The 25,397-nt window shown below is 44.3% G+C and overlaps 2 protein-coding genes across 4 annotated transcripts in view; one reads left to right on the top strand and one right to left on the bottom strand.

Annotated features, from left to right (window-relative positions):
• The window catches only part of TEX14 (testis expressed 14, intercellular bridge forming factor), a 44,513-nt gene extending 44,123 nt beyond the window's left edge, over positions 1–390 (bottom strand). The window contains exon 1 of the mRNA XM_074557059.1: positions 151–390. Within this exon, the coding sequence (XP_074413160.1) occupies positions 151–390 (240 nt within the window). The remainder of the gene's footprint in view (positions 1–150) is intronic.
• RAD51C (RAD51 paralog C) lies at positions 373–24,818 on the top strand. 3 transcript variants are annotated; one of them, XM_074557068.1, is made up of 9 exons: positions 373–506; positions 1,175–1,433; positions 1,745–1,911; positions 2,906–3,039; positions 5,401–5,532; positions 7,601–7,667; positions 10,323–10,383; positions 12,823–12,883; positions 24,225–24,818. In XM_074557068.1, exons 1-9 carry the CDS (start codon positions 389–391, stop codon positions 24,240–24,242), a joined length of 1,017 nt encoding a protein of 338 aa, XP_074413169.1. In that variant the 5' UTR covers positions 373–388; the 3' UTR covers positions 24,243–24,818. The 3 variants fall into 3 exon arrangements, with proteins under 3 accessions (XP_074413169.1, XP_074413170.1, XP_074413168.1); XM_074557069.1 differs by lacking the exon at positions 24,225–24,818 and adding an exon at positions 18,513–19,715; XM_074557067.1 differs by lacking the exon at positions 24,225–24,818 and adding an exon at positions 16,311–16,727.
• The last annotated feature ends 579 nt before the right edge of the window (positions 24,819–25,397 follow it).

Here is a 25,397-nt window from a genome sequence, read left to right as displayed (position 1 = left end):
GACAACCGGGAGATCACAGACCCTGCCAGGAGCAGCGGTGTCGCCGGGGTACACAGGCGGGAGACACCCAGTGGCATTCCCGGGTGGGCAATGCCCGCTCCAGCCCCTCCCGGAGCCCCGGACACCCGCGGCCCACGGGGCACCGCTCACCTGCCGCCCGAACGGCCCCGACACGCGGGAACGCCAGCGCGCATGCGCGGGAGCACCGCGCTCCCGCTTCGCGCCCGGGTGGGGCGGGGCCAAACCGTGAGGGGCGGGGCCAGAGGGCGGGGCCGGGAGCGAGCGCTTTCCCTGTACGCGGCCGGACCGTGTCCGAGCCGTGTCCGGAGCGTGTCCGGAGCGATCCGGGCCGTGCCTGGTGCCGGTGGGTCCCGGTGGCGGTGCCCTCATGCAGCGGGAGGTGGGCACGCTGCCGCTGGCCCCCGCCCTGCGCGCACGCCTCGCCGCCGCCGGCTTCCAGACGGCGCAGGAGCTGCTGGACACCGGGCCCTGCGGCCTGAGCAAAGGTACCGGCGGCTTTCGGCCCCGCGGGGCCTCCCCGGGATCTTCCGGGCCCTTCCCCTTCTCCGTTCAGGTCCCAGTGAGGCTTCCGGGAAATGAGCACAGTGAATAGTATTAAAAAAAATAGAGGATTCTGGTAAAAGATCAGCTGACACTGATGGATGGAAATGGGATGCAGGAAAGCAGAGGGATTCTGTTAGGCTCATCCCTCCTCTTTCCCCAGCTTTCCTCTTCTTTTTGCTAGGTGATTTAAACAAAATAAGCCTGTTTGAAGTTAGAAAATTGCCTTTTTCCAGGAGTGTGTAGTGATTCCTCCCTGGGAGGGTGGGCAGGCCCTGGCACAGGTGCCCAGAGCAGCTGTGGCTGCCCCTGGATCCCTGGCAGTGCCCAAGGCCAGGCTGGATGATGCTTGGACAACCTGGGACAGTAGAATGTGTCCCTGTCCATGGCAGGATGGAACTGGGTTGTCTTTACAGCCCCTTCCAATCCAAACCAGTCTGGGATTTTGATTATCTATAGTTTCATAATGTATGACAATAACAGTTTGAAGATCTCATCATTAGTGCCAGAGCTGTGTGCATGTTGTCCTAACAGAGTGAACATGGGTCATTTTGTGTCATGCTGTCAGTGCTTATAAAATAAAAGTGGTGTTTTGTGCTTTTGGCTTCTCTAGAAATTGGAATCTCCAGGGAAGAGGCGCTGGAAGCGCTGCAGGTGGTGAGGCAGGAATGCCACGGGGACACAGCAAGGACGGCTGGGGGATCAGGTGCCACCAGGAAATGCACAGCCCTGGAGCTCCTGGAAGAAGAGCAAACCCAGGGCTTCATCATCACCTTCTGTTCAGCACTGGACAACATCCTGGGAGGTGGAGTGCAGCTGACAAAAATCACCGAGATCTGCGGGGCACCCGGCGTTGGCAAAACCCAGCTGTGGTATTTCACTGTCCCGTGCCTTGTGTGCAACCAGGAGTCACTTTTTGTTCCACTCAGTTGTGAAATGAGCCCATTTTTCTTGTTGTCTGACTTCAATCTCTGATTCTTCTCCAGCATTATAAATACAATAATGGTTCTACTGCTCCCTGTGTATTCCTCAGCAGGGATATCACTCCAGGAGTGAGCAGGGACAGCTCTGGCATGCAGAGATTGATCTCTGTTTCTGTTTCCCGTATCAGATCTCAGTTCCTATTTCCCAGGGACAGCTCTGGGATGCAGATATTCATTTCTGTTTCTGTTTCCCCTCTCAGCATGCAGCTGGCAGTGGATGTCCAGATCCCCGAGTGCTTTGGGGGCGTTGCTGGAGAAGCTGTGTTCATTGACACCGAGGGCAGTTTTATGGTGGACAGAGTGGTGGACATTGCAGCTGCCTGTGTGCAGCACTGCCACCTCATTGCTGAGGCTCAGCAAGAAGAGGGTAGGTTGCCAAGTCATTTCTTTTCTGGGGGAGGCAAGGATGGAGTGAAACAAGTGGCTCGTAGGCTGCAGTGTTACTTTTGGAGTGTTTGCTGACAGCTTTTTATTGTCACCTCTGTGGATCAAACCCTGAACTACATCTGTGTCTGGAGCACACTGGGCTGGGCTACTTCAAAAAGAATTAGTTTTCTACATGTTGATTTTGTGAACATTTTGGTCTTGGGGGTTTTAGGCGGCATGTTAGATTTTGATATTTGATCTTCCTCCTTTCCTCTTTTTCTTCCAATTTTTTAGCACCTTAATGATCATATTTGCAGCATCTTTTTGGTCATATTTGCACCTGTTGAGCAAAACTGAGTGTTTTGTTTCAAAACACAGGAGCAGGTAGAGAAAGAAAAGAGGAACAGCAGAATTTTGTGAGGCAATGTTGCTGCTGAAGGCCCTTAGTGTAAAACCATAGCTGGAATTCAGCTCCTCCATAAAGTCAATATAGCCAGGCTGCTTTTAATAACATCTCTTCTATAAGTCATCCATCTCCTGGGGATAAGGACACAACTTTTGTGTTACTCATGGAGAATTTATGCACCAAACTTCTGTTTGAACTGAGCTAAAGAGACAGTGTATTAAATGAGGTACTGCCTGTATATTAAACAAGGGATGATTAATAGTCCCTGATGTCCTCTGGTGGCGTTCTGGCTTGAAGATGATTTACTGGAGAAGTTCTTGCTTCAGAAATAAATTTTTCATTGTTGGAGGCCTCCCTTGGAGGCTCCAGCGTGTCTGTGTGCAAATGCTGGGATGGCATCTGCTCCCCACCTTGCTGACTTTCAAGCCAGATGGAAAATATGTTTCTACACTCCTTACCTTGCCTGTTCTGTTTCTGGGGGCTTTGCTGTTGCTATGTGTGGAGGGCAGGCTTTGGTGGGATGATGAAAGTAACAATATGCTCGTACCGACTCCTGACTCATTTACTCGTCTGTTTGTTTTGTTCTCAGATCATGGGAAAGCTTTGGAGACTTTCTCTGTGGAAAATATCCTCTCTCACATCTATTGCTTCCGTTGTCGTGACTACACAGAGCTGCTGGCCCAGGTCTACCTCCTGCCAGAATTCCTGGCAGAGCATTCCAAGGTGAGGCTTGTCAGGAGGTGTCACTCATCTTCACACCCAAGAGTTTTTGTCTGCTGTAGTAGCAGGAGTAAACACCTTGGTACCTCGTCAGCTTGGCAGTAAAACATTGGCTGATGGCAGAGTACAAATGTAAAGCCTTCTGCTTGTTTGCCTTTTCGTTCCCATCCCAGTTTCTCTCAAGAGTAATTTGCTTTTGCCATCCTCCTGAATTTCCACTCTGAGCTGAGGACACTGGGTCTGTGCTGCCACATGTTCCATTTCTGGGAGCACTGAGCTGTGAATCAGCACAGAACTGCTCTGCAGAGGAGCCTGCCAGCCAGGGGGGTGTGCTGACCATGAGGGGGGCATCAGAAAGCTGTGGTGCCTCTTTTTTTGCCCTAAAAGATCACTGAGGACCAGAAATATCCTGCACCATCCAAGTGACTCCTCTTTTTAGTGCATCTTCTGTTGCTACAAGCAACCAGAGCCTGCAGCTTGACTCTTGGGTGGACTGCAGCCAGAAAGTTTCTTAGTACCTAATGTCTTAGAGAAATGCTATTGTAAGGCAGATTTTCACCACCTCCCCTCCAGATTTCTGGGTTCTGCACTGCAGATCACTCCCTGTCAGGATCTGGGAAGTATGACTGTGCCTTGTTCCATCAGAGCACGAATCAGTGCTGGATTAGAATGTCTTTTGCACATATTCCAAAATTTTTCATTGATGGGAGCTGTGGTGTTCTGGAAAACACAGATGGGAGCCTCAGTGTAGTCTGGTATTCCCCTTTCCCTGCCAGGTACTAACGGTGCCCTGTTGTGTTTGCTCTTGTGGAAAGTACATGGCTTCATTAGCACAGTTCCACTGGGCTGCAGCTCCCTGGATCCATCTGTGCTGATTATCTGGCCTTGGCCTGCAGCCTGAAGTGCTGAAGGTTGCAGGAGAACCACAAGACCTTCTGCTGATTCCTTGGATGGGCTAGAAGTGATTTGGCAGATTGCTCATTGCAGTCCAGCTCTCATTATTAAAATTAGTCTGGTCCCTCTGGAGCCCAGTCTGGGACCACAGGAAGCCTCCAGATTTCAGGGTTTTTAGGAGAGAGAAAAAGTTGTTCTTAGAGATAAGAAAGATGTAGAGTTAGAGGTCTAAATGTGCCATTTGGAAATATGAATTAGTTTGAGATCTTGTTAATAATATGAGAAAGACTGTTAGCAAATATTCTTGTGGTAAAAAACCTAATTATTTAAGGTCTGCTAGAGCCAAGCTGGCATGGACAAGACAGGTGTTACCAAGCTCTCTTTACACTTTAAATACTTTAGGTTTTCCTGTCTGCTCTCTGAGAGAAATTTAACTAAATTGCATCCTACCTGGACATAATTGTGATAGCCAAGTTATATAACCATCTATACATTCCTGTCTAGCATGAGTCATGTTTATGCTGTTAAACTCATTGTTCTTAAAGAAATGATACCTGAGGAGAATGTACAGACTCGTGGAAAAGAATTTGTAGGAAGGAGGGGAAATGAGAATACAATAATGTCTTCTTTTAATCCCAACTATTTAATCTTCTTTTGCAAATTAAGAGGGTTTTTCCAGTTGGAGGCCCAGGACCATTCCACAGTGATGTCAGTGCAGGTTTGTATGTTCCAGTCATAAAGAGGCTTCCCAGTAATGAGTTAAATCAGTAATGCAGAAAATCAGGATTTTTGTGTTGTTTCCACTTTGTTATCTTGTGCAGTAATGCAGGAACTTGTAGACACCAAGGATTTGAGTGACATCTGAATATACAGGCACTGTTAGACCATCCATCTCCCTCCTGTATTTCATACTTGGGTCATCAAAACAGCCACAACAAATGAAGTTAGAATAAATCAAAATCCCAGACTAATGTTTGTACAGTGTCTTGAGGGTGATGAGCCAGCAGCTGCAGCGTGCTCTGACTTCAGCTAATGATTGCTACAAAAGAAATAATTCAGCAAAGCAAACATCTTGAGGCAAGATAGATCCTCAGCTCCAGTGCAGTGTGCCTGGAATATCTTCAGGCATCTGTTAAACTCTGTGTTTCCAAGGCAGATCACTGATAACAGCTGAGTTATCTCAGCAGTGCCTCCAGAGAGCCTGAATTCTGATTCTGATTTGGATTTCATTTTTGAGGGAGAAGGTGAATTAATTGCTGTTTGTGGCGAGCTCACTGAAGAACAGTTCTGCTGTTTAATGATTATTTTCTCCAGCTTCTCCTCTGCAAGGCTTCAAGCCCAGCTTTGCCAGTCGTGTTCACCTAAGGATGAAACAAAACATTCCAGTGCACTTACAAACAACTCTTGCTGTTTGTTGTCATTTTTTATAGGGTGGTAATGACAGTTTTTGATCTTTTCTGCTGCCTTTAGGTCCGGCTGGTGGTGATTGATGGAATTGCCTTTCCCTTCCGCCACGACTTTGAGGACCTGGCGCTGCGCACGCGGCTGCTCAACGGGCTGGCCCAGCAGCTCATCATCACAGCCAACGAGCACAGGGCAGCTGTGAGTGCAGGGCAGCCCTCCAGCCCAAAATATGATACTATTTTTTATAAAGAATTAAGGAAATGTGTCTGTAAATAGCAGCATCAAACTGCAGTAATGCCCTCTGCAGTAACGGCCTCTGCATTCACTCTTGCCAGTTTAGTTGGTGAATATAGAGGGGTCACAAAGGCAAAACACCTAAAAGGTGGGAAATTCCTACACTTGCCAAAATAAGTGAAATTTGCATCAATAGCATCCTTAATTAAGTGTTAGCACAGCATTTCTAATGCCATCATCTCCAGTGATTTGGTTGGACAAGGAATTCTCCTCTGGCGACTTTACCTACAAAAATACCTGGGAACATTCAGCAGTTCCAACATAACTTTCCACTCTCTGTTTAAAAATAAACATTAGCATTCCTAGGGAGGAAAACCACTTTATCTGCTGGATTGGCATCCATGGAAACCCAGAGGCTCCTTGCTGGGCATTGTTTTACGTCACAGACGGTCTGGAGGCAGCAGAGCCACAGCCAGCAGATGGCACTGGGAAGCTGCAGCTGTTCCAGAAGTTGTTTTGGAAGTCTCTGACAGCTCAGAGAAGCATTGTTCAGGAATTGGAGCTTCCCCAGCCCTCAAAATGGTGCTTGTGTCTCTAACGGTGTCCAGGTGACTCGTGACCTTGTCACCCACAGTTTGTGCTTTTGTTCCGAGCTGCTAAAAATAAAACTCCTCTTGTGCTTCCTCTGGGAGCTGTGGGAGGGGAAGAGCCCAGCATTGCCAAAGTGTCCTGACATGAGCTGTGGAGCTCCTTCCTGCTGCTCTGGGCACCAGGGAGATGATGTTCCAAGGTCTGCTCAGCCTCAGGTTTCCTGAGGGCTTTCCCCCACACTTTGGTACCTGGTGACCTTGAACAGCAGCTGCTGTCATTGGACAATTTTTTATTTTGGTCAAGGATAAAATCTATAAATCATTTCTTCTGAACCAGGCAGAACTTTAGTTCAAATATAATAAATAAATAAACTCTTGCTAAAGGAGTCAGAGCTTCAGGATTTGCCCTCTCGTTGGTGGTGTCTGAGTTAGTTCCATGAGCTGTGAGCAGGCTAAATCCAGCCTGCATGCCAGGGATTGCTTGTCAGGCAGCTCTGGATGCTCTAATATGGAAGGAAGTCAGATCCTAAAGCTGGACTTGGAGTCAGGATGCCCAGCCCTTCTCCAGCAGGGGGATGAGGAGCCTATTTGGGGCTGTTACCATGCACTTGGGATGAGTTACTTCTCTGAAATGTGCAATATCCGTGCTGGGCTCTCAGCTGTGGGATGTTCCAGGCTGTGCTCAGTGGAACTCTTTGCTCTCACACACTTTCCTGAACTACCAAAGCAAGAATCCTCTGAGCATGTCAAACAATGGAACTCTCTAAGGTCTTAGATGGGTACAATTTTTCATTTTTAATGAACTTTGTCATTAATATTCCTGGCTCTTTTCTGTCTCAGCCACCCCCTCCTCTGCCAGGGATGTAACCTAGACTGTCTGTGAGCCTCCCACCCGTGATTGGGGCTGCGAAAACACTCCCCCGCTCTGTCTGTTCACTTCCATTCTGCTTTGTCTTGTACCCACTTGTGCATTTTTAGACTACAAGGCACAGGAATTCAGTTAATCACCAGATAATGCACCCTGGGAGCAGCAGCACCAAGTTCATTTACCCAGGGACTGAGGGCTGGCTCCTCATGGACGGCCAGTGCGAGTCAGCTGCAGCTAAACATAGATCCAAACAGCATTTAGGACAAATGCTGGGGGATAAATAAATTGTGTGGAGCTTGTCTCCCTTGGGGAGGGAGAAACTGAGATTTCTTTAAAGTCTTGAATGAAAGAAATCTCCCATTCAAACCAGAAATACATTTTGCAGGGTACTCTTAATTTGTTTTGAAAAGATGAGGCACCCTCACCGTTTCTCCTCGTTACAGTTGCCAAGAGTTTTGCCTGAGTAACTGCAAAAGCTTTTTTGAAAATTCCCTCTCTTCCCTCCCACCAGTGAGCTGATTTCCAGGAGATTTAATTTTTTTTTTTTTTTTTTTGCTTCTGTTTCCTCTTTCAGGTAGTTCTGACAAACCAAATGACAACAAGGATTGGACAAAGCCACTCCACACTGGTACCTGCTTTAGGTAAGTGTTGAGCTTTGAGTTGAAAATTGATATATGAGTTCCTTTCCTTTGGCTTCATGTACAAAGAGAAATCATCCAAAAATGTACCTGGGAGCTGTAAAGCTCTAGCAGGGATGTGGTGAGGAGAAGGTTAAATGACTCAAAAAAGAACCCAGCTTAATGGTTGCATACCCCAAACTCAGCTGCAATTCCCTAAATTCCCTGAGAACCATTCAGTGCCTCTCCCAAACAGTTTAAATTGTTTATTTGCCCATTACCCTTGAACGTGTCCCATTAATTATTTGCAAAGGCATTTCATATTTGCTGTATCACTGGAATTCTCTGCAGTTATGATATACAGGGAGGTTCTGTGGGGGATCCTCAGGCACAGCCTGCCCTGAGCCAGGTTAAAGATTTTTTTTTTGCAGGCTGCTCAATTTTGCCCTGTAATGAGCAGATACCTCATCCATGCCTTTCTGCTGCAGTCACAGGGGAAAATAAAACAGTTCTGAAGTGGAGATTTCTACAAATTAAGGAAAAGTTCAGCATTTCAATCTTATTTCAGGCTGTAGCATTGCATTATTTTATGATTCACTTAAAGGGCACAAATTCTTCATTTTCTGTGAGCCAAGTAATGATTCCCTTGCTCTGGAGAGGAGAGGGAAGGGGACAGTACAAAGGCAAAGATGTTCCCAGAGTCTGTAGAGGCACCAAACCATTTGGCAGAGATAGAGAGTAAAATGAACAAACACAGCCCATCTCCTGCAGGAATGTGCAGAATGTGGAATTTGGAGCTGTGCAGGCAGACCCAGCTCCCAGGATCTGACCCTTTTTGTCAGTTTTGCCTCTTGCTCTCTGATGGATTATTTTTGGCAGCCTTTCTGGCTACAAACTCAATTAAAGCTAATAGAGTCTGTCTTTTTTCACTGGCCAGCATTGTTTGGGAGCTGTTGTGTTTATTGAGTCATGGGGACAGTAAAGAATGTGAAGACATTCAGGGCAGTTTATAATTCCCAGCTATCCTGCCTTGCCTTGTGCATATTTTCTTTCACAAACAATTAATTTGACATGACCTCCTGTGGAGCTGCCTGTGCCTCTCCCCAGCCTGTGTGACCACAGCATTGTTAAACTCAGCAGTGTGAACTCTTCCAAAAATGCAACTTGGTACCAGTTGGGAGAATATTTAACCCAGTGGTTTTGATGCCCTGCTCTGGAAAGATGGTGTTTCAAAAGTCTCATCATAAAGGCTGAAGAACCTCCCACTCCTCCATGGTTTGGTGTAGCCAAAACTTGAGGGAGGGGTCAGCAGCAAACCCCCAAGTAAAATCACGAAATTGGGTTTTTCCTGCCATTGACTGCTAAGCCTGAGAAACAGCTTTTCCATGAAAGCATTAATCTCTAAACTCTTATTCAGCTCCTGAGCAGAAGGGAAGATCTTAATTATGAGGGAAAAAAAAAAGTAAGAAAAAGCACAGATGCTGCAAGGTATTAATTCAGGAGCTTTATGAAGGGGACAGCTTTCTTTCCCACTTGTGGTAGCTAAGCTGGGTGTTCCTAGACATTTCTACTAAATATATTTAGAAAGGAGGTCAAATATTAATCTACAGGCAGTTCAACTCCGAAATATCTCATTTTACAGTAGCATTTTTCACACATATTCAGTGCAGCTGGAAATCTGCTGGTGTGGAATTTGTAGCCATTGTAAAATGTGTTTTGATCTCTGCCTCAGAGCCATCTCTGAGAGAGCCAAAATCTTTAATCTCAACTCAGATGTAGTGGAGCAAGCTCTGGCAAGATGCCTAAAGGGTCTAGGTCTTCATTACAGTGGGATCATTTTATTTTTTCCTTCTCTGTGCTGTAATAAATACCAGAGCACAGGGGGCAGGGAGGGGAGGACAGCAAAGAGCAGGTGGGCAGGGGAAACTTGGCTGGTTTAAAATGCAATCCATCTTTGGAGTGCTGACATGGATAAACAGAGGAAAAAGCACCCAATAAAATGTCTGTCCATTGACTTGTGGTCAGGTGTGAGCTGAAACATTGGGACTGACCCCTGGAGCAGGATAAAAATCTAAATTTCCTTCTCTCTTTCCACCACACCTCCCTGCTGCTTGCTTTTGGTTATTTTGCATTTTGCTGTCAGAAGCAGAAAACTGCTTCAGGGACCCTTAATGCTTTAATAATGGTTGACTTTCTCCCAAAGCTGCCATCCCAAAGGGACTGATGTTTGCTCATAATTATGCCTGAGAGACAGAATATCACAGCTCTGGAGTAGGATTTAGACCTCCTCACCAGACTTCTTCAGTAGTAATTAGACAAATCTCTTCTTCAAGCTGCCTCTGTTTTCTGCTTGTCTAGCACCTGTCCTTTATTGGGCATCCATTAATTTTTTCTATATTTTCATATTTTCTATATTTCTATATTTTCAAATTTTTCATATTTTCTGAAATATGGAAGCATTGCATCAAGATTTCTGTAAAACACACAGACCGCAGAAGTTATTCCTTTTTTAGGTCTATTTGTTGTGAATTCCTTGTAAGTATGAAAAAGATGTGATGCATCACTGCAAGAAAGGCAGATTTTGTTTTAATCATGGGGTGGTTTTGAAGAATAATTTCATTTCAGCTTGCTGATGTTGGTGTTGTGAGATAATGATCTCTGTCATTTTGTGTTCCTCAGGAGAAAGCTGGGGACACGCTGCCACCGTCCGTTTGATCTTCCACTGGGACAACACTCAGAGGTGAGGGAAAATGGGAGGAAAATCCACAAAAATACAAGAATGGCACTGGAGAATGTTTCCAACTGGCCATGGGGGCCAAGCTGAGGTTTGAATTTGGCTCCTGGCCTTGCTCTGCCAGGCTCCTGAGGCTCAGGAATTGTCTCAGTGAGGGCTGAACTGTCAGGCTCCTTCTCCTCCTCTTGGTGAGTTCTTCCAGACAAGATTTATAATGGTTTATAAATGTGTAACATCCTCATGGCAGTTGTTCAGACACAATAATTTATTTTTCTATCTGCATTTTGCAATATAGGGTTGTAATTTTTTTTTTAATAAAACTCTTCTCATTTTAATGTGAATTTTTGCCACAGACTCAGTGCAAGTATTGAGCTGCTGGGTTACAAAGTGATTTTTATGCCCCACTCTGAAGAAGTGCAATTTCAACAGTCTCATTATAAAGAGCCTCCCACTCCTCCATGGTTGGTTGTAGCCACTATAATTTCTTTGAGAAGAATTTTATTTTGCTTCAGTGTTTCCATCCCCAGTCAGTCCAAAGGCAGAGATGCCAAAGAAAGCTTTAAAGCCACCTGGCCTGTGACCCTCAGGACAGGCTGCTGACCCTGAGCTTCAGGGGTTGAACCTTCTAAAAACCAGGGTGAAATTCTCTTTGTTGCAGAGAACTCCCCTGTTTCCTGGTTCTTTTTCCCCTCTTTATATTGCAAGGTCATTTCTCTTTCCTGGTCAGTTAAATTTGTCCTTTATGCAATATCACCATGCAGCAGCTTGAGATTAAGGAGCTGTGCTGCAATTCCCTAATCTTGTGCAAACAGTGAGCAAAAGTGGTGCTAGAATGTTGTTGTGCAGTGTTTTGCTTGTTGAATTTGAAAGGAAAATGCAGTGACACTTTCTTGGGGAGTTTTGTTTTTCAATTCTAAGTTTGAAGGCAATGCAGGATGATTACAGCAGGCTGTTTAATTTGGAATTAAATTAACATCACTGATTAGTTAACAGTCTTTTTAGGACAAGTTGCATCAACATAATGATTACAGAGTGAACAAAAGTTAATTTTATATATGAAAAGAACTTTTTTTTTTCTTCTGCAACAGAGCTGGGAAGGCTGCAGATAGAGGTTCCAGAAAAGAAGCCAAGGAGAGACAAACCTGGCTTTTTTACTGATGTAAATCTGCAGTTAATGTACAGTGGGGCCTGCAGAAACAGCAATTCTGGATACAATTGTAAAAGCAGAAATAGCTCAATGCTGTCTTATTTTTGCACAGGCTGATGCTCCATTGTGATTTTGTTGGTTTTACATCAGGTTATTGAGGCACAAAGATCATTTGAGGATCCATTGCCTTTTTAAAAATAATTTTTAAATGTGCTTTGGCCGCTTTGATACCTGTCTCCTCCTTTCTCTCTACTCCTGAAAATGTCAGAGCTTAATTCTGAGAGTTCTCTTTGCTGGGAGGAAAGATCCTGTTGAGTCAGAGGCTCCAGCTGAGCTCTTGTGAAAGCCTGGCTTCTGCAGCTCCACATTTGGGCAATTTTGTCGAGTATAACCCAGCATTTGAGTGTTCTGAGGAATTCCCTGTGTAGCTAACGTGAAGTGGCAGCGTTCCTCAGGCTGTAATTACGTGCTCTCTAATAGAAAGGCACCTCAGGGAGGAAAAAACCCCCCGAAAATAATTAACAGGATTTTTGGCAGGGTGTCTTGCTACAGAGAGCAGAACACTTTCTGGATTGGCTTATGTAAGTGTGAGTTTTGGGGAGGTGGGCACGGTGCAGCCCTGACAAGGGTTGAAAACCCCTTTCCTTTCAGCTGCTGTGCAATTTTCTCTCTATATTATGCAAGCATTTGCTGTAGAACACAAATCAAGGTGTATTGCTTCGAGTTTAAATGCAGCAAATCAGGGAAGTGTCAGAGGAGAAATAAAAGGGAAATTATTTTCTCAAGGTTGTGCTGTGTGTCAGTGGCAAGGGCAGGCTTAGAAATAGAACATCTCCAGCCTCTGGGTTATATTGACAGGCTTGGGAAATCTCTGCAAAAAGCCTCCCTAGAAGTGCTGGAATTCTTGAAGAATTCTTGAAGGTCTCTCACATCCTTGAGAGGGCAAAGAACAAGTGATTAATGGAGTAGGGAAGAGGTGTGCTCAAAACCTTTTTTGTTTGCATTTTAAGAAAGTGACATTTGGAATTAATTCATGATGAATATTGCTCCAAAAATGTCATCAGATACTGTGATGAAACAAGGCTAATTAATCATTCACTCTTTTTAGTAGGTCTAGATTGTGTTTGAGCTGACAGGTCATGTAAGGATGGGAATCCACAGTTTGAATGACCTATATGAAAATACATCCCTAAGAATTCCACTGGTACTGTGGGAAAACTTGGGTCTGGTCACTGGGCTATTTGGAATTTTTATTACTGTATTAATTAATGATAATTACCTGGGGTTTGTTTTCTCAGGTTGGCCACGTTGTACAAGTCACCGAGCCAGAAGGAATCCACCATAGCCTATGAGATCACAGTGAGTGTCCCTGTGGGAGGGACATTCCCAGCTGGAATGTCACCTGCAAAGGAATTTCACCCAAATCTCACAGTGGCCTTTGCTTCTTTCTGGCTGTTGCTTTCCAGCTGCCTTCTGAAGGGAGGTGGTTATACTGGGGTAGCTCCAGATTTTGGGATCATTTGCTCTTTTTCTCTTTGGAAAAGTGACCCAGCGTTTTGTCTACTCACAGTTAAAATACTTTTGATTTCCAGACCAAACTTTCAGGCAGCCTGTCCCCATCTGTTCTGCTGCTGGTGCTGTTTATTTTATCTGCCCCTGAAGTTAACTTTTGCCCTAAGTGCAGTTACCAAGAACAATCTGAGCTTCATTTTGGGGCACCTGAACCATTGTCTCTCCCTGCTCAGGTAGGGAGAGGTTTCTCAGGTGGCTTTTTGCATCTGTTCCAGCTGAGTTCATCTTTTTAGGATGAGGATGACCAGAATTAAACCTGATATTCCAGAGCCTCTCCAGTGCTTTGTTCCATGGGTATTTCCCCATCTGTGCTTTCTGTGTGGTGTAACCCACGTTGTGTTTATCCTACACCCAGCCAATATACAGATTTTTCTCTTCTGTCCCCATCATAGAAGGAGCTTCCAGCTTATGGCTGGAGTCCTCCTTCATCCCCAGTTAAATCCTGTGATTATTTCCTATTGTGGAGTGCTTAGATACATATTAATGAGAAGAGATGCTGTCTAAGCTGTATTTAGGTTTAAAAAGACAGCACCACTCAGTTCTTACCTCCTCAGATGTCACATCCATAGGTACAATTCCATCACTGTTGGCTACATGTCCTCATGGAAACACGTTGCCATAGCATTTTCTGCAGATTTTAATGCTGCCATCAGATGAGATCCTCAAACTTTCAAACAGAAATCAGGCTTTTTCCCCCTCACCTATTAATGCATTCACTGCAAATATAAACTTTTATAAAGACTGGAAGGGGAAGTGGGACTGCATGCCAAGGTTGTTTGGATCATGTGATATGAGTCCTTTTTCCTCCAGCTGACAAACAGATGGATTTTATCTCAGACAGTTTAATTGCCTTTTTCTTTCATTTTTATAAGCACCATAAAACAGCTATGCTCTCTTCTGTGTGAATGCACACTATCTTGAAATAGACTTGAGAGTGAATCCTGATCAAAGATTAGTTAATATTTAAGATTATCCCTGTGGTTTTTTCCCCTTAATCCTGATGAACTCCTTCAGCAGAGGATTTCTTTTAGTAAAAAATTGTATTATCTCCATTTCTTTCATGAAATCCAGGTCTGGTAACAGTTTGCTGTTACCATTTCTCATTCCATAGTTAAACTGAAAAATGTCAATACATGTCCAGTGTTTCCAGGTCAGATTTGTGTACAACCAGCAAACAAAAATATATTTAAAAAAATAATATTTCCTTAGGATTGTGCAGATGAGGTGCATTGGTATCATTGGCAAAGTGGCTGCTCAGCACCCAGGAGCTGATGAAATGTGTAAATTCATGAGTGAGCTCTGGGCTTTTTTTATCCTGTCCTTCCCAGCACACGGGAGCCAGTCACCACTCTGAGGGGGCTGTGGAACTCCTCTGCCATGAAATCCCTTCTTCCACAGGCTGATAAGGATTCATTCTTAAATGCACAGTATAGAAATGGAAATTGATTTATGCACAAGGGAGTAAGTAGCTGGGCTGATTCACCTGAATTTCCCAGGAATGTGACCTGATTATTTCATAGTGAAAGACAGAGACACAAGATCTAAATTCCAAGTAAGAATTGTGTTTCCCTGAGCTCTGGAGGGTCTGCCAGGCCAGCACTGGGAGCAGTGCTCAGGTAATAAACACATCTACCCTTGCCAGTCTGGCTGCAGAGGGTGTAAATCCAGAGGACATTAAGGAACAATTCAAAATGAAAGACTGAGCTTTGTCCTTGGCTCCAGCAGCCACATCCTCACCATCTGAAAGCCACTACCAAACCTCACAAATATACACAAAATTCTTGTATTTTCAAGGTGCCTGCCTGTAGCCAAGTGCAAAACATCCATCCTGGGCAGGCTGCTTTATGTTCTGGCCTTTCTAACCCTTGGAATGCTTTCACTGGGAGTCAGCATTCTGGATTAAGTGGATACTTGGCTGCAGATCCACCTTTGTGCCTCAGGGAAATGGCAGAGATTAGATGTAGTGAAACATTAAACTTGAAGATTCCCCATTATGCTCTTTAGAATAACACTTGAGTTGCTTATAAATAGCAGAGGGGTTGCACAGATCCTGCCCTTGTAGCAGCTCTTGCTGTTTGTTCCTTTAAAAAGCCCGGGTTGGGTGAGGTGAGGCATTCAGAAATAGAAATACAGGGATGGGAGATTTAAACAAGACATTTTGTTGGGATTTAGGATTGGTCTTGGTGTGGGACACGCTGGCATTTGGAAAGAGTCACCTCTGATGGTAATTCTGCCTGCATTCCTCCTGCACCAACCCAAAATGTCAGCGTGCCTGAAATGCTCTGGTCCCCACATTGTCTCTACCTGAGCATTTTGGATCAGCAGAGCAATTTTGTGTTCTGGTTAATGCCTTTTCCTCTCTAAGGCTGCACTGAGTCTTCACTGAGCTGTCAGCAGTGCTCTCTGCACAGCATTTGTCTGGAGATGGGAATTCAGAGAGTTGCAGGCTTCACACAACACACCATCTCCATCTGCATCCATGGCATGTTTAGCTAACTGCCTTGGAGATCTTTCATATTTTTAAATGGTTAAAAATTAAATTGTGAGCTACAGTAACAGAAAATACAAGTGGTACCAGGCCAGATAGATCACTTCAAGCACTCTCCTGAGTAGCAGCCTGTAGTTTTCACTTCTACATTTAGTTTTTGGCAGTCAAAGGTTTTCATCCCATTGTGTCCCATAAATTACTATGCTGGAACAGTCTTTGCAGTCTAGAGACAGATTCAGCTCTGCTGTTCTCTTACAATGTCTCATTGATGTTTTCAGTTCATTAAGTAGGTACATGGAACAAAAATATCCTAGGTTGTAGAAATTCACAGTTTTGTTTCTGAAAATGACTGAGGCAATTAATCCAGTCATCTCCTTGCTTCTGTGGGAGCTGATGGATTTGTCTTTTGATTTATTTAAATAGGCAACATAAGTTAATTTACAGAGAAGCAGTTTTTCATAGCCATAGGGGTGATAAACAGTAAAATGGAAGTGATAGCCTGGTTGGTGAAAATAAAATATCTTTAAAAAACAAAATGAGCAGACATGAGTTGGCACATGTGTTGTAAAGTTTGCAGTGCTGAGCTTAACCTGGTCTATAAACATTCTGTGGCTGCTCATCCCGAATAAATGGCAGCACAATCCTTATTCTGATCTTCTGGGAACTGCTTACTCATGCTTTCTATCCCTACAAGCCTTAGCACACCATTTCCCTTTCATCTTCCAGCCCCATGGCTTCCGAGATGTGCAGCCTCCAGCTGGCACTGCCAGCACAGGAGGGACTGAGCCCAACCCTCGGAAACGGCCCCGGACAGAGGAGGAGAAGCAGCAGTGACCCCAACGTCACCCCAAAGTCACCCCAAAGTCACCCCAAAGTCACCCCAAAGTGATCCCAAAGTGACCCCAAAGTCACCCCAAAGTCACCCCAAAGTGATCCCACAGTGGGGTCAGCTTAAAACCCTGCAGAGAGCAGTGCCAGGGTGGACGTGCAGCAGAAGGCAGCCCGAGAGATTCCCAACTTCAGTTCCTGCTCTGGACTTTATTTTAATATTAAGACTGCAATGTGCACATTTTTGTGGCACAAAATTCCTTTGTGTATGGCATAATTGTACTTTTATAATAAAAATTATGTTTTCTATAAGGAGCAGCTTCAGCTTTGGGGCTGGGGCTTTTTTTGTTTGGGTGTTTTTTTTGGGGGGAAGGTGGATGTGGGGGCCACAACTGCATCTTTTCACACTGGGTAAAAAGACAATGAAATGAGAGCCTCTAGCACAGCACATTTAGTGACAGGCATGTGGATCAGTTTGTGTGTACCTGAATTTTAAGGAGCTTGGATGCAGCACTGTGCTCTCCACAGGCTCAGAGCAGGGCACAGGCAGTGCATGCTGGAAGGGAAATGCAGCTTTCAGTGCTACACCAGAGTGGGGCTTCAGCCCTCACCTGCTGCAAAGTCCTTGGTCAAGGACAGTGAAAGCTCTGCTTTGACCTTCTCCTTTATCCTGTGGTGCCAACAACAGAGATGAAAGGCTGCATCTGAAGGACAAAGGATTTAATCCAGCACGATAATTTTATGTTCCTGTCTCAGTAAGAGGGAATATTTTACCGTGACTCAGGCTTGAACCAAACTGCTGCACAGCCATGGCTTCCACCTTCTTCATTTCATTTCTTGCTGTGATCAGGATCTCTTTTGTTCATGGCTGTAATAAAGGGGAAACCCAGACTTAGGCACCAGCAATATCAGCAGCTCCAGAGTCTAAACCCAGAGAATGAATCTACACTGAAAGCACAGCAGCTTTTTGTCCTCTTTTTTATTAAGAGAAAACAAATCAAGGAGATTATTAGAGGAGAAGAAAGGTGCTGCACTGCAAAATAGTAATTACTTCAATTATGGGAAGTGTTTGTACACATGCACAGAGATGACCCCTTTTGGCAGAGCACTCGGTAACGTTAGAGCTGAGGAAACTCAGCCAGCAGCTAAATGGAGAATTCAAGTTGTGGGAGTCACTATGTTAAATTTTTTATTTAGTGTACACTAAACTGACTTTCCCTTGAAATTAAATTCGGTGCTGAATCTGAGTCATAAAATCTCCCTATTCAAAAAAAAAAAAAAAAAAAGGAAAAAAAAAAGCAGCGGTTTTTGCATCATTATAGGGTTTAGATAAAAATTACATAATAAAATATTAAAGGGAAAAGTATTGAGTTGCCATGCAGCAAACTGGGCTGTGTCAAAATTTAAAAACTGTGAGTCAGGGAGAAGCTGTGAAGCAAGCAGGATGACATAGGGGAAGGGAGGCAGCGGGATCTGTGACTCAGACAAACATTTCAATGCAGGAGACACAGGCAAACAAAAGGATCCTGGCGCTTGTGATGTCAGCAAGCAAACGCTCCCGTTTGGGAATAAAGCCTTCCTACGTCTGGCAGTGCAGGAGGAGGGGGGAGCTGGCACCCAGCTCTTGCCGACGTAGGCATGAGGAAAACCATCCATTAGGAATGTTGGAGCGATATTTTCAGGAGCTCTCCTGGATCCTGGTGATAGCTGCTGTCTGAGGGGTTTGGTAATTATGGAAAAATCCATTTCTCTCAGTGCATTGTGCTGGGATTTAACACCCTCCACACGTCCTTCTGTGTGTGAGCGCAGGAACAGTGTGGCTCCCATATACTATTAATTTCAGCTGACTGGTGGTTTTAATTTTGTTTGTAGTAGAGTAGCATCCAGAAGCCCCAGCTGAGATGCTGATCCTGTTATAACAAGATAAATGGTCTTGGCTGAGTAAATGTTAGAGCTTCCAGTGTTATGGGCATCGTTATTCAAATAAAAAAGATGCACAGTTACTGGTTAACAGTGGGAGTTACAAAATGTCCAGAGGAAACATTGGAGGCTCTCTGTGCTGAGATTTTTTAATTTTTCACTCTTTTTTTCCTATTGAAGCTATTATAAAAATCAGCTCTGCAGACCAGAACTGAGAGAAGGATCTGTTGGCGGAGACAAAATTAGATTAAATGAGCCAGATTTCGTTCTCATCTGCTGGAGACAAGGAAGCTGTTCCAGGCTCAGAATTGCAGAGAAAGAAAAAATTTGACCGTTGCCTCACCAGTAAATCTTCCATGGCAAGTTGATTTTTTCCCATATGTGCCTGGAATTCTCATGCCTGTCACAGCATCAATGCCCAGCAGTGAGGGGCAGAAGAGAATTCTATTACTGCACAAAAAGTGAGATTCTAAGTAGCCAACCTCATGGCAGTGCATCAAAAAGAAAATGGGTTGTTTGATTTGCTGCTTAAGTCCCAGTTTGCTGAAAGCCAAGGGCTTTAACTGTCATGCTGAGTTTGAAATTATTCCATTTTGTGGGGACGGCATTTACTTGTGGTGGAGGAACTTATTTTGTCACCACAAGAAGAATGCAGATCCCACCACAGGCCTTGGCAACAGGCAAACACTGCGGTCACGGGAGGATTCTCAAACCCTGAGTCCTGCTTTGAAACTCTTTAGTTTGGACAGGGAAAATAACAATTTATTTGTTCCTGTTTTGATGTGTTCTGCACCTTTTCCATTATGAAGTGCTGAGGAACCAGCAAGCCTCTACTTAGAGTAAATTGGAGAGAACATGGAGAAGAAATGGCTTAACTGGAGGTACAAAGGTGCAGCCAAGGTTCAAGGTAGGAAATCAGTCTCCTCTTGGAGTCAGCCACAAAGTGATTGACTTGTGCAAAGGAGATTTGGCCCCTAACCTGAGTGCTGAATGCAGAGCTGAGAAAAGTACATCTAAATTATAACAACCATTTTCCTGATCAATTTCAGTTGCTGTTCCTTCAGTTATTTTACAGGGGGACTAAATTTAGGATCAGATTTATTCTCAGGTATTTAATGGATTGACAACAAAGGTGAAGTCCTTTGAACTCCACCCTTGTCCTGAACAAAAGGAGACAGAGAAGTTGGAAGGGCAAGTCATTGTGCTCCAGCTTCTTCAAAGAGATTGTCTGATCATGCTCAGGATAATAATTCTTTAGAAAGGCACTTTAGGATGTGTAGTACTGTTTTAGCACCTGGTAATTCTATAATAAATATATGTTGTCACAGACATCTTTTCATAAAAATCCTTTCTTTAGGATTTTTCTCTCTTCTGGAAGGCTGAGGCCCCAGAAGGAGAATGTAAACAATGGTTATCTGCTGCTGTGGAATGCAACAGGTGCACCTGTGGCTGGCCCATGTTCCATGCTTACAATTAAGGGCCAATCAGGGACCAAGCTCTCTCTGGGACAGATCCGAGAGAGCTCTTTTGTTTATTCATTCCTTTTCTATTCTTAGCATAGCAAGCTTCTGAACTTTTCTTTCTATTCCTTTTAGTATAGTCTTAATGTATTATATATCATAAATTACTAATGATAATGAAGTCAAGATTCTCGTCTATCTCTTCACCCCTGAAGAACCCTTGCAAGCCCGGCAACGATATGTAGTGAGTTTAGAAGTATGGTTTGATGGTTGAGAGAAATGGAAAGAACAGAGCGCTGACATGGCAGCATCACAACTATTGCAGAAGGGAAATAACAGTGTTTGAAAGGACGGCAAGCAGGGGGTCTGTAGTAAACCCCTCAGGTTTAGCCAGGGCCCCTTGGAGAATAGAATGCTGACACAGCAGCAAAGAAGTTTCCTGTCTCCAGGGACATCCGCCTTGTACCTTATCCCTATAGCCATGTAAGGCAATATTGTGTTAAACCCTACTATTGGTCACTTATGGTCACTCTAACACCTTTGCCATTAGTCAAGATTGGATCCAGGCCAAGAGTATAAAAGTAGCATACTGTACCCCTACTAACTCGGAAGAAGAAGAGCTGAGACCCTTCACGGACCCCTGCAATAAAGCCATACTCGTGGAACAGCCAGCGTCTTCTGCTTCTCCTCTCTCTACCGTCTGCTGGAGCCTTAGGCCAAAGAAAAAGCTACCTAGCAAGCAAAGCTGAAATCACAAGAGCTGCCTAATCACTAAGAGCTGAATATCTCCCTGCTTGCTAGGGGCTGACCCGCGGCCTTGGTCTGAGAGCGAGCTGGCTTCTGGCACCCAGTCCCCTTGGGGACTGAGCTCTGGAGCTGTAACAGCTTGCATAGGATACGACCAAGCAAGGCTCATTTAGGGGTCAGCCTGTGTTCCCAGAGCAGCAGGGCCGCGCTGAGAGCCCCGCAGGGAGCCGGGCTGCAGGGGAATGTGGCGCTGGCAGGGGCCGGGAGCGGCCTGGCCGGCGCTGCTGCTCCTCCTCCGCAGCCGCGGGGCTCCGGCAGCCGCTGCCAGCTGCTCCCTGCCCCGGCTTCCCCCGCTGTCCCCGGGCCGGGCCCTCGCTGCCTCGTGGCTGCCGGCCATGCGCTCCTTTGCGATGATTGGGGTCAGGGGAGCTGCCTTCCCTTGGCTGCTGCAAGCTGCCTGCCTGCGTGTTCTCTCCTGAAGAATGAAATCACCGCCAACTGGCCCCTTGCCCAGCACTGAATTTCACCCACAAATGCACCCACTGTTAAACTGTCAGCTCCTGTCTTGCTTCCCACAAGCAAGAAATATTCCTACAATATCCACTATCTATCCATGTATTACAGCGACCTTAGACGGTCACTGTGGTGAGAGAAGGATGAGAATCTTGTTTCTTGATCAGAAGGCTTGATTTATTCATATAAGATATATAATACATTATAACTATACTAAAAAGAATAAGAAGAGAAGTTGCAGAGGCTGCTAAGCTAAGCATAGAATAGAAAGAATCAATAACAAAGTTCTGTGTGCAGGGAATCCGTCCCTGAGCTGCTCCTGTGATTGGCCTTTAATGGTACCCATGGAAGATGAGCCAATCACAGGGGCACCTGCTACATTTCACAGCAGCTGATAACAATTGTTTACATTCTTCTTCTGGGGCTCTGCTTCCCAGAAGATGGACAAATGTGAAAGAAAGGATTTCTATGAAAAAATGTCTGTGACATCCATGAGAGAGCCTGAGCTCGACACAGTTTGAACTCTAGCTGTTGAAATAATAAATGGCATTAAAACCAATAGTCCCATCATCACACAAGCAGTAAAAATGTTAGATTATGTGCCAAAATAATGCATAGAAAAGTCTGTATTTTAGCAAATTGAACAAAACAGTTCAAACACTGTTATTTCCCTTCTGGAATAGTTGTGCTGCTGCCATGTCAGCGCTCTGTTCATTCCATTTCTCTCAACCATCAAACCATACTTCTAAACTTCAAGAATTATAGCTAATACTGCTCATTTTTGCAAGAATTGCTTGCCATTGATTTAAACAGAGCCAAAGAAGTATTGGGATATTAAAACATAAATAAATAAAATCACATTGCAGTTTCAAACAACGAGAAGGGGGATTAAAATATTTTAAAATATTTAAAATATTTTATAACATGTATAAAATGTAAAAAAGAAACTCCACAGACCTCAATGGATGGTTCTAATTGGCTCTGGATGTTTGTCTCAAAGGCCATGAATTTGCTGTTTGAATGCTTGCTCAGTTTCCATTATTTTGGAGGTTTAAATTTCTGACACATATCCCTCTAATACCCTTAATTTATTTAGCGTGAACTGCTGCAATTTTAGCAACACAGTTACAACTACACTCACTTAGTAATTCTTTTTGTATCATATATGTTACTAAATTAAAATCTTTTGGGCTAAAGAACAAGTTGTCTCCTTAGCAAGAAAATAATGTCTATAAAGTGCAGCGTGTCAATAAGAGATTGTAACACTTTTTTTTTTTTTCCTAGATAAACTTACTGCTTACTACATTTTGATAGTAAATATATTACATCACATAAATCTATCTCTTTAAAAGCCATTCATTCATTAGTTTGTGAAATGAGCACAAGGTTCTGTGGCTAATTCACAGGGTTTGAGGCTGCTGAAAGAAGTTAGAATGAGCTGCATCAATGGGGTTTGAGAGGAACACAAATTCAAAGCACACCCTTTCCTGAACTGGGGGTCTGAATGGAAGGCTGAAAATGGAATTTTCCTTTGGGATGGGACTGGAAATTTCCATGACAGCTGGAAGTGGGATTCAGGCCTGAAATCCCATGTTTTGCAATGGATGGGGATATTTCAGAATAATCTTTGACTATTAATCTGGAAAAGCTGACTTGACCTCGAAAACTTAAAAAAAAAAATAATAAGAGAAAGAAAAAGAGAGAATTACTTTGGTAATTAGAAACACCCTAAAAAGCCTTTTTTATGGTCAAGGAGCCAGTAAAACTGTGGTGACAGAAGTTACTGAGCTCTTCAAAGCTGCAGTTGACCAGGCTGAACCTGAGAAAATGAACTGCAGCTTGATGGATGTTGGCTCTGTCCACAAGAGTCCTCTTGCTGTATTCCTTACAAATTCCTGCTGCCTTTAGTCTTAAGCAATTGGAATTATTAAAACTGAGTAGAGCTGCTAAAATTAATTCAGGTTTACTGCAAAAGCCCTACTTTTTAAAGAAGCCCTACTTTGAAGAGGCATTTACCATTGGATTTTTGCCATTGAACTCAGATCATGTGTCACAGGTATTGTCAAAGCATTCTTCATGAGCCCTACCTGTCTTCTGTTTGTCAGCCCACAGGAGCCACTTCCAAGGGTTACAAAGAATTAAAAATCATTTCTTTTTTGCCCTCCATACAATTCAGGTCACCTCCCCAAGGCCTGTTCAAACCCTGCTTATTACTCAACAGCAAATGAGAAAGAGGAAGGCATCGTTTTAAGGCTAAAATGAAACAGATTTCTTCCAAAACAATACTGCAGAATGTTCTTTTTTAGAACAAAAAAACGACGTTATTAAGTTTAAAATGATATAAATACCTGTGTTTCCTTCTCACATCAAGTGCAGGCCTCATTCTCCATATGACTGGAGAATATGGAGACTCAGGATGTTGGGAATTGTGAGTTTCTCCCATCCCGCAGGAACCATGCACCCAGCGACACCCAGAGCACAGCCAGCACTCTAAATTTAGCTCCCCGAGTTCCTGAACGCTCCAAACGTTCTGTAACAGCGCCGAGCACACGCTCTGGGGACTCAGTGGGTGCTCAGAGCTTCCTTTGCTGGGCAGGGTGGCTCCTTCTGGGGGAGCTGGGCACCCCAGTGTCCCCACGGGGCCAGCAGAGCCTCCTGCCTGCCTCTGCCACCACCTGTCCGGTTTTTGGCTGTTTGGATGGCCTGGAAAGGCCCGGGGTGGCCTTGGGGCAGCCCGCGTATCAAAGGAACAGAAGAGGCTTCAGTTCTTTTCTCGGTCTCTGTGTTTATTAATTGTTTATCTAAAAGATTTTCTCTCGGCCTGACAGAGCTCTGCTCAGCAGCCAGCCATGAGCACACTCCCCTCCCTCCGGGCGGTCACCTATCTTTATACCCAAAGTTACGTGTACAATATTTATCATTTTTCCCCAATACCTTTCACCCTTATTGCCCAGTGCACTTTTAGTAATGACCAATCCCAAAGTGCCACCATCACCACAGAAGATGGAGGAGAAGAAGAAGAAGAAGAAGAAGAAGGACAGGACACACCCCAATTCCTCCATCTTTCTTCTCTAAACCCCCCTGTACAGAAATCCTAAACCCTGTGTTTCACTCTCTAACTAACCAATCCCTCCACCATTCACCCCGGTGAAACCCTCCTGTCCTCATACAGGTGTCGTCTCCTGTGTAGGATCAAAGTCCAGCCACCAGACACTTCTGGAACATTCCAGGACTCCCGAGCCCCCCAAGGGTGCTCTCGGTGGCACCTCAGTCCTGAGGTGCTGAGATCCCACAACCACCCACTGCCACCGGCTGCTCCCCGCTCCAGCCTCACAGGAACGCTTCCCCACCTTTTCCCTCTCACAAACAAATGCCAGCATGGCTCGGAGCCATCAGCTCGCTGTTTCACACCACAGCAAAACAATCCTGGCTTCACCGCGGTGCCAAAAGTTGACAAAGTGTCCTGAGTGTGGAGTTGGACTCAGTTTCATTTTAATTAGTGTCTTCTGCCACGAGACAAATGATGAAAAGCGCATGGGGACTGCCAAGATGAATCAAGGACATCTGGTAACTTTAACATTTCAACATGGAGCAGAGTAGGTATTGCTCCCAGATACTCTTCTGTGCTCTTTGAAACAACTGAAAAAATATATAAAATTAACAAAAATTACAGGAAAAGGCTGCCTAAGTGCTTTTGAATCTCTTCTTAGATAGTTTTAATTGCTGTTTTTCATAAAACATGAAGCTGATCTTGCATCTGGTTGAATTAGCTGTGAGTTCCCTAAGACATTGTAATAATAGGAATTTTTATAATTCAGAACATATTACATTAAGATTATCTGGATTATAGTTTCTTAGAAACTCCAACTGCCTCTGGATTCTGAGGGAAAAACAACTGATGATGAAGTTGAAACTGCTTTGTGATACTTGCATTGATATACATCCTCCCGGGGCTTGTGACTCACTGATGATGCAGAACACACAAACATAAAAAAAATAAAAAACAAAATCCAGCAACGACATCGTCAGCTGCAACTGGGAGCTCTCTGCTCAAAAAGAACTGCAATGTTTCTTACCCTTCAATGTTTCTTACCCTTCAAACCCACCTGGCATTCACTAAATAAATGAGTGTTAGGTTGAAAATAAAGAAATGGCATAAAGAAAAATACTGCTTAGACATAACCTTCCAGGACAAGTGATGCGATTTTCTGTCACTGTCAGCTGTGAAGGACTGACTGTGACAATCACATTTTTAACTCTCAGGGCTTTTACATATTCACAAGATCCCAATATGATCAGTCAATGCAGTTGCTGGAAATATTCTAAAGTTAGTTTGGCTCTGAAA

Source organism: Zonotrichia albicollis, chromosome 22 (genome assembly GCF_047830755.1).
Source record: "Zonotrichia albicollis isolate bZonAlb1 chromosome 22, bZonAlb1.hap1, whole genome shotgun sequence".
NCBI classification, from domain to species: Eukaryota; Metazoa; Chordata; class Aves; order Passeriformes; family Passerellidae; genus Zonotrichia; species Zonotrichia albicollis.
Note: the sequence above shows the minus strand (reverse complement) of the source record. Positions and strands in the feature narration are given on the sequence as shown.

What these genes read in the sequence shown, in the direction of transcription:
- RAD51C (XM_074557067.1), top strand. Translation starts at nt 389, where the DNA reads ATGCAGCGGGAGGTGGGCACGCTGCCGCTGGCCCCCGCCCTGCGCGCA. An exon ending in GCCCTGCGGCCTGAGCAAAG is followed by an intron (nt 507 to 1,174) that starts GTACCGGCGGCT and finishes TGGCTTCTCTAG; the next exon opens with AAATTGGAATCTCCAGGGAA. An exon ending in TGAGGCTCAGCAAGAAGAGG is followed by an intron (nt 1,912 to 2,905) that starts GTAGGTTGCCAA and finishes TTTTGTTCTCAG; the next exon opens with ATCATGGGAAAGCTTTGGAG.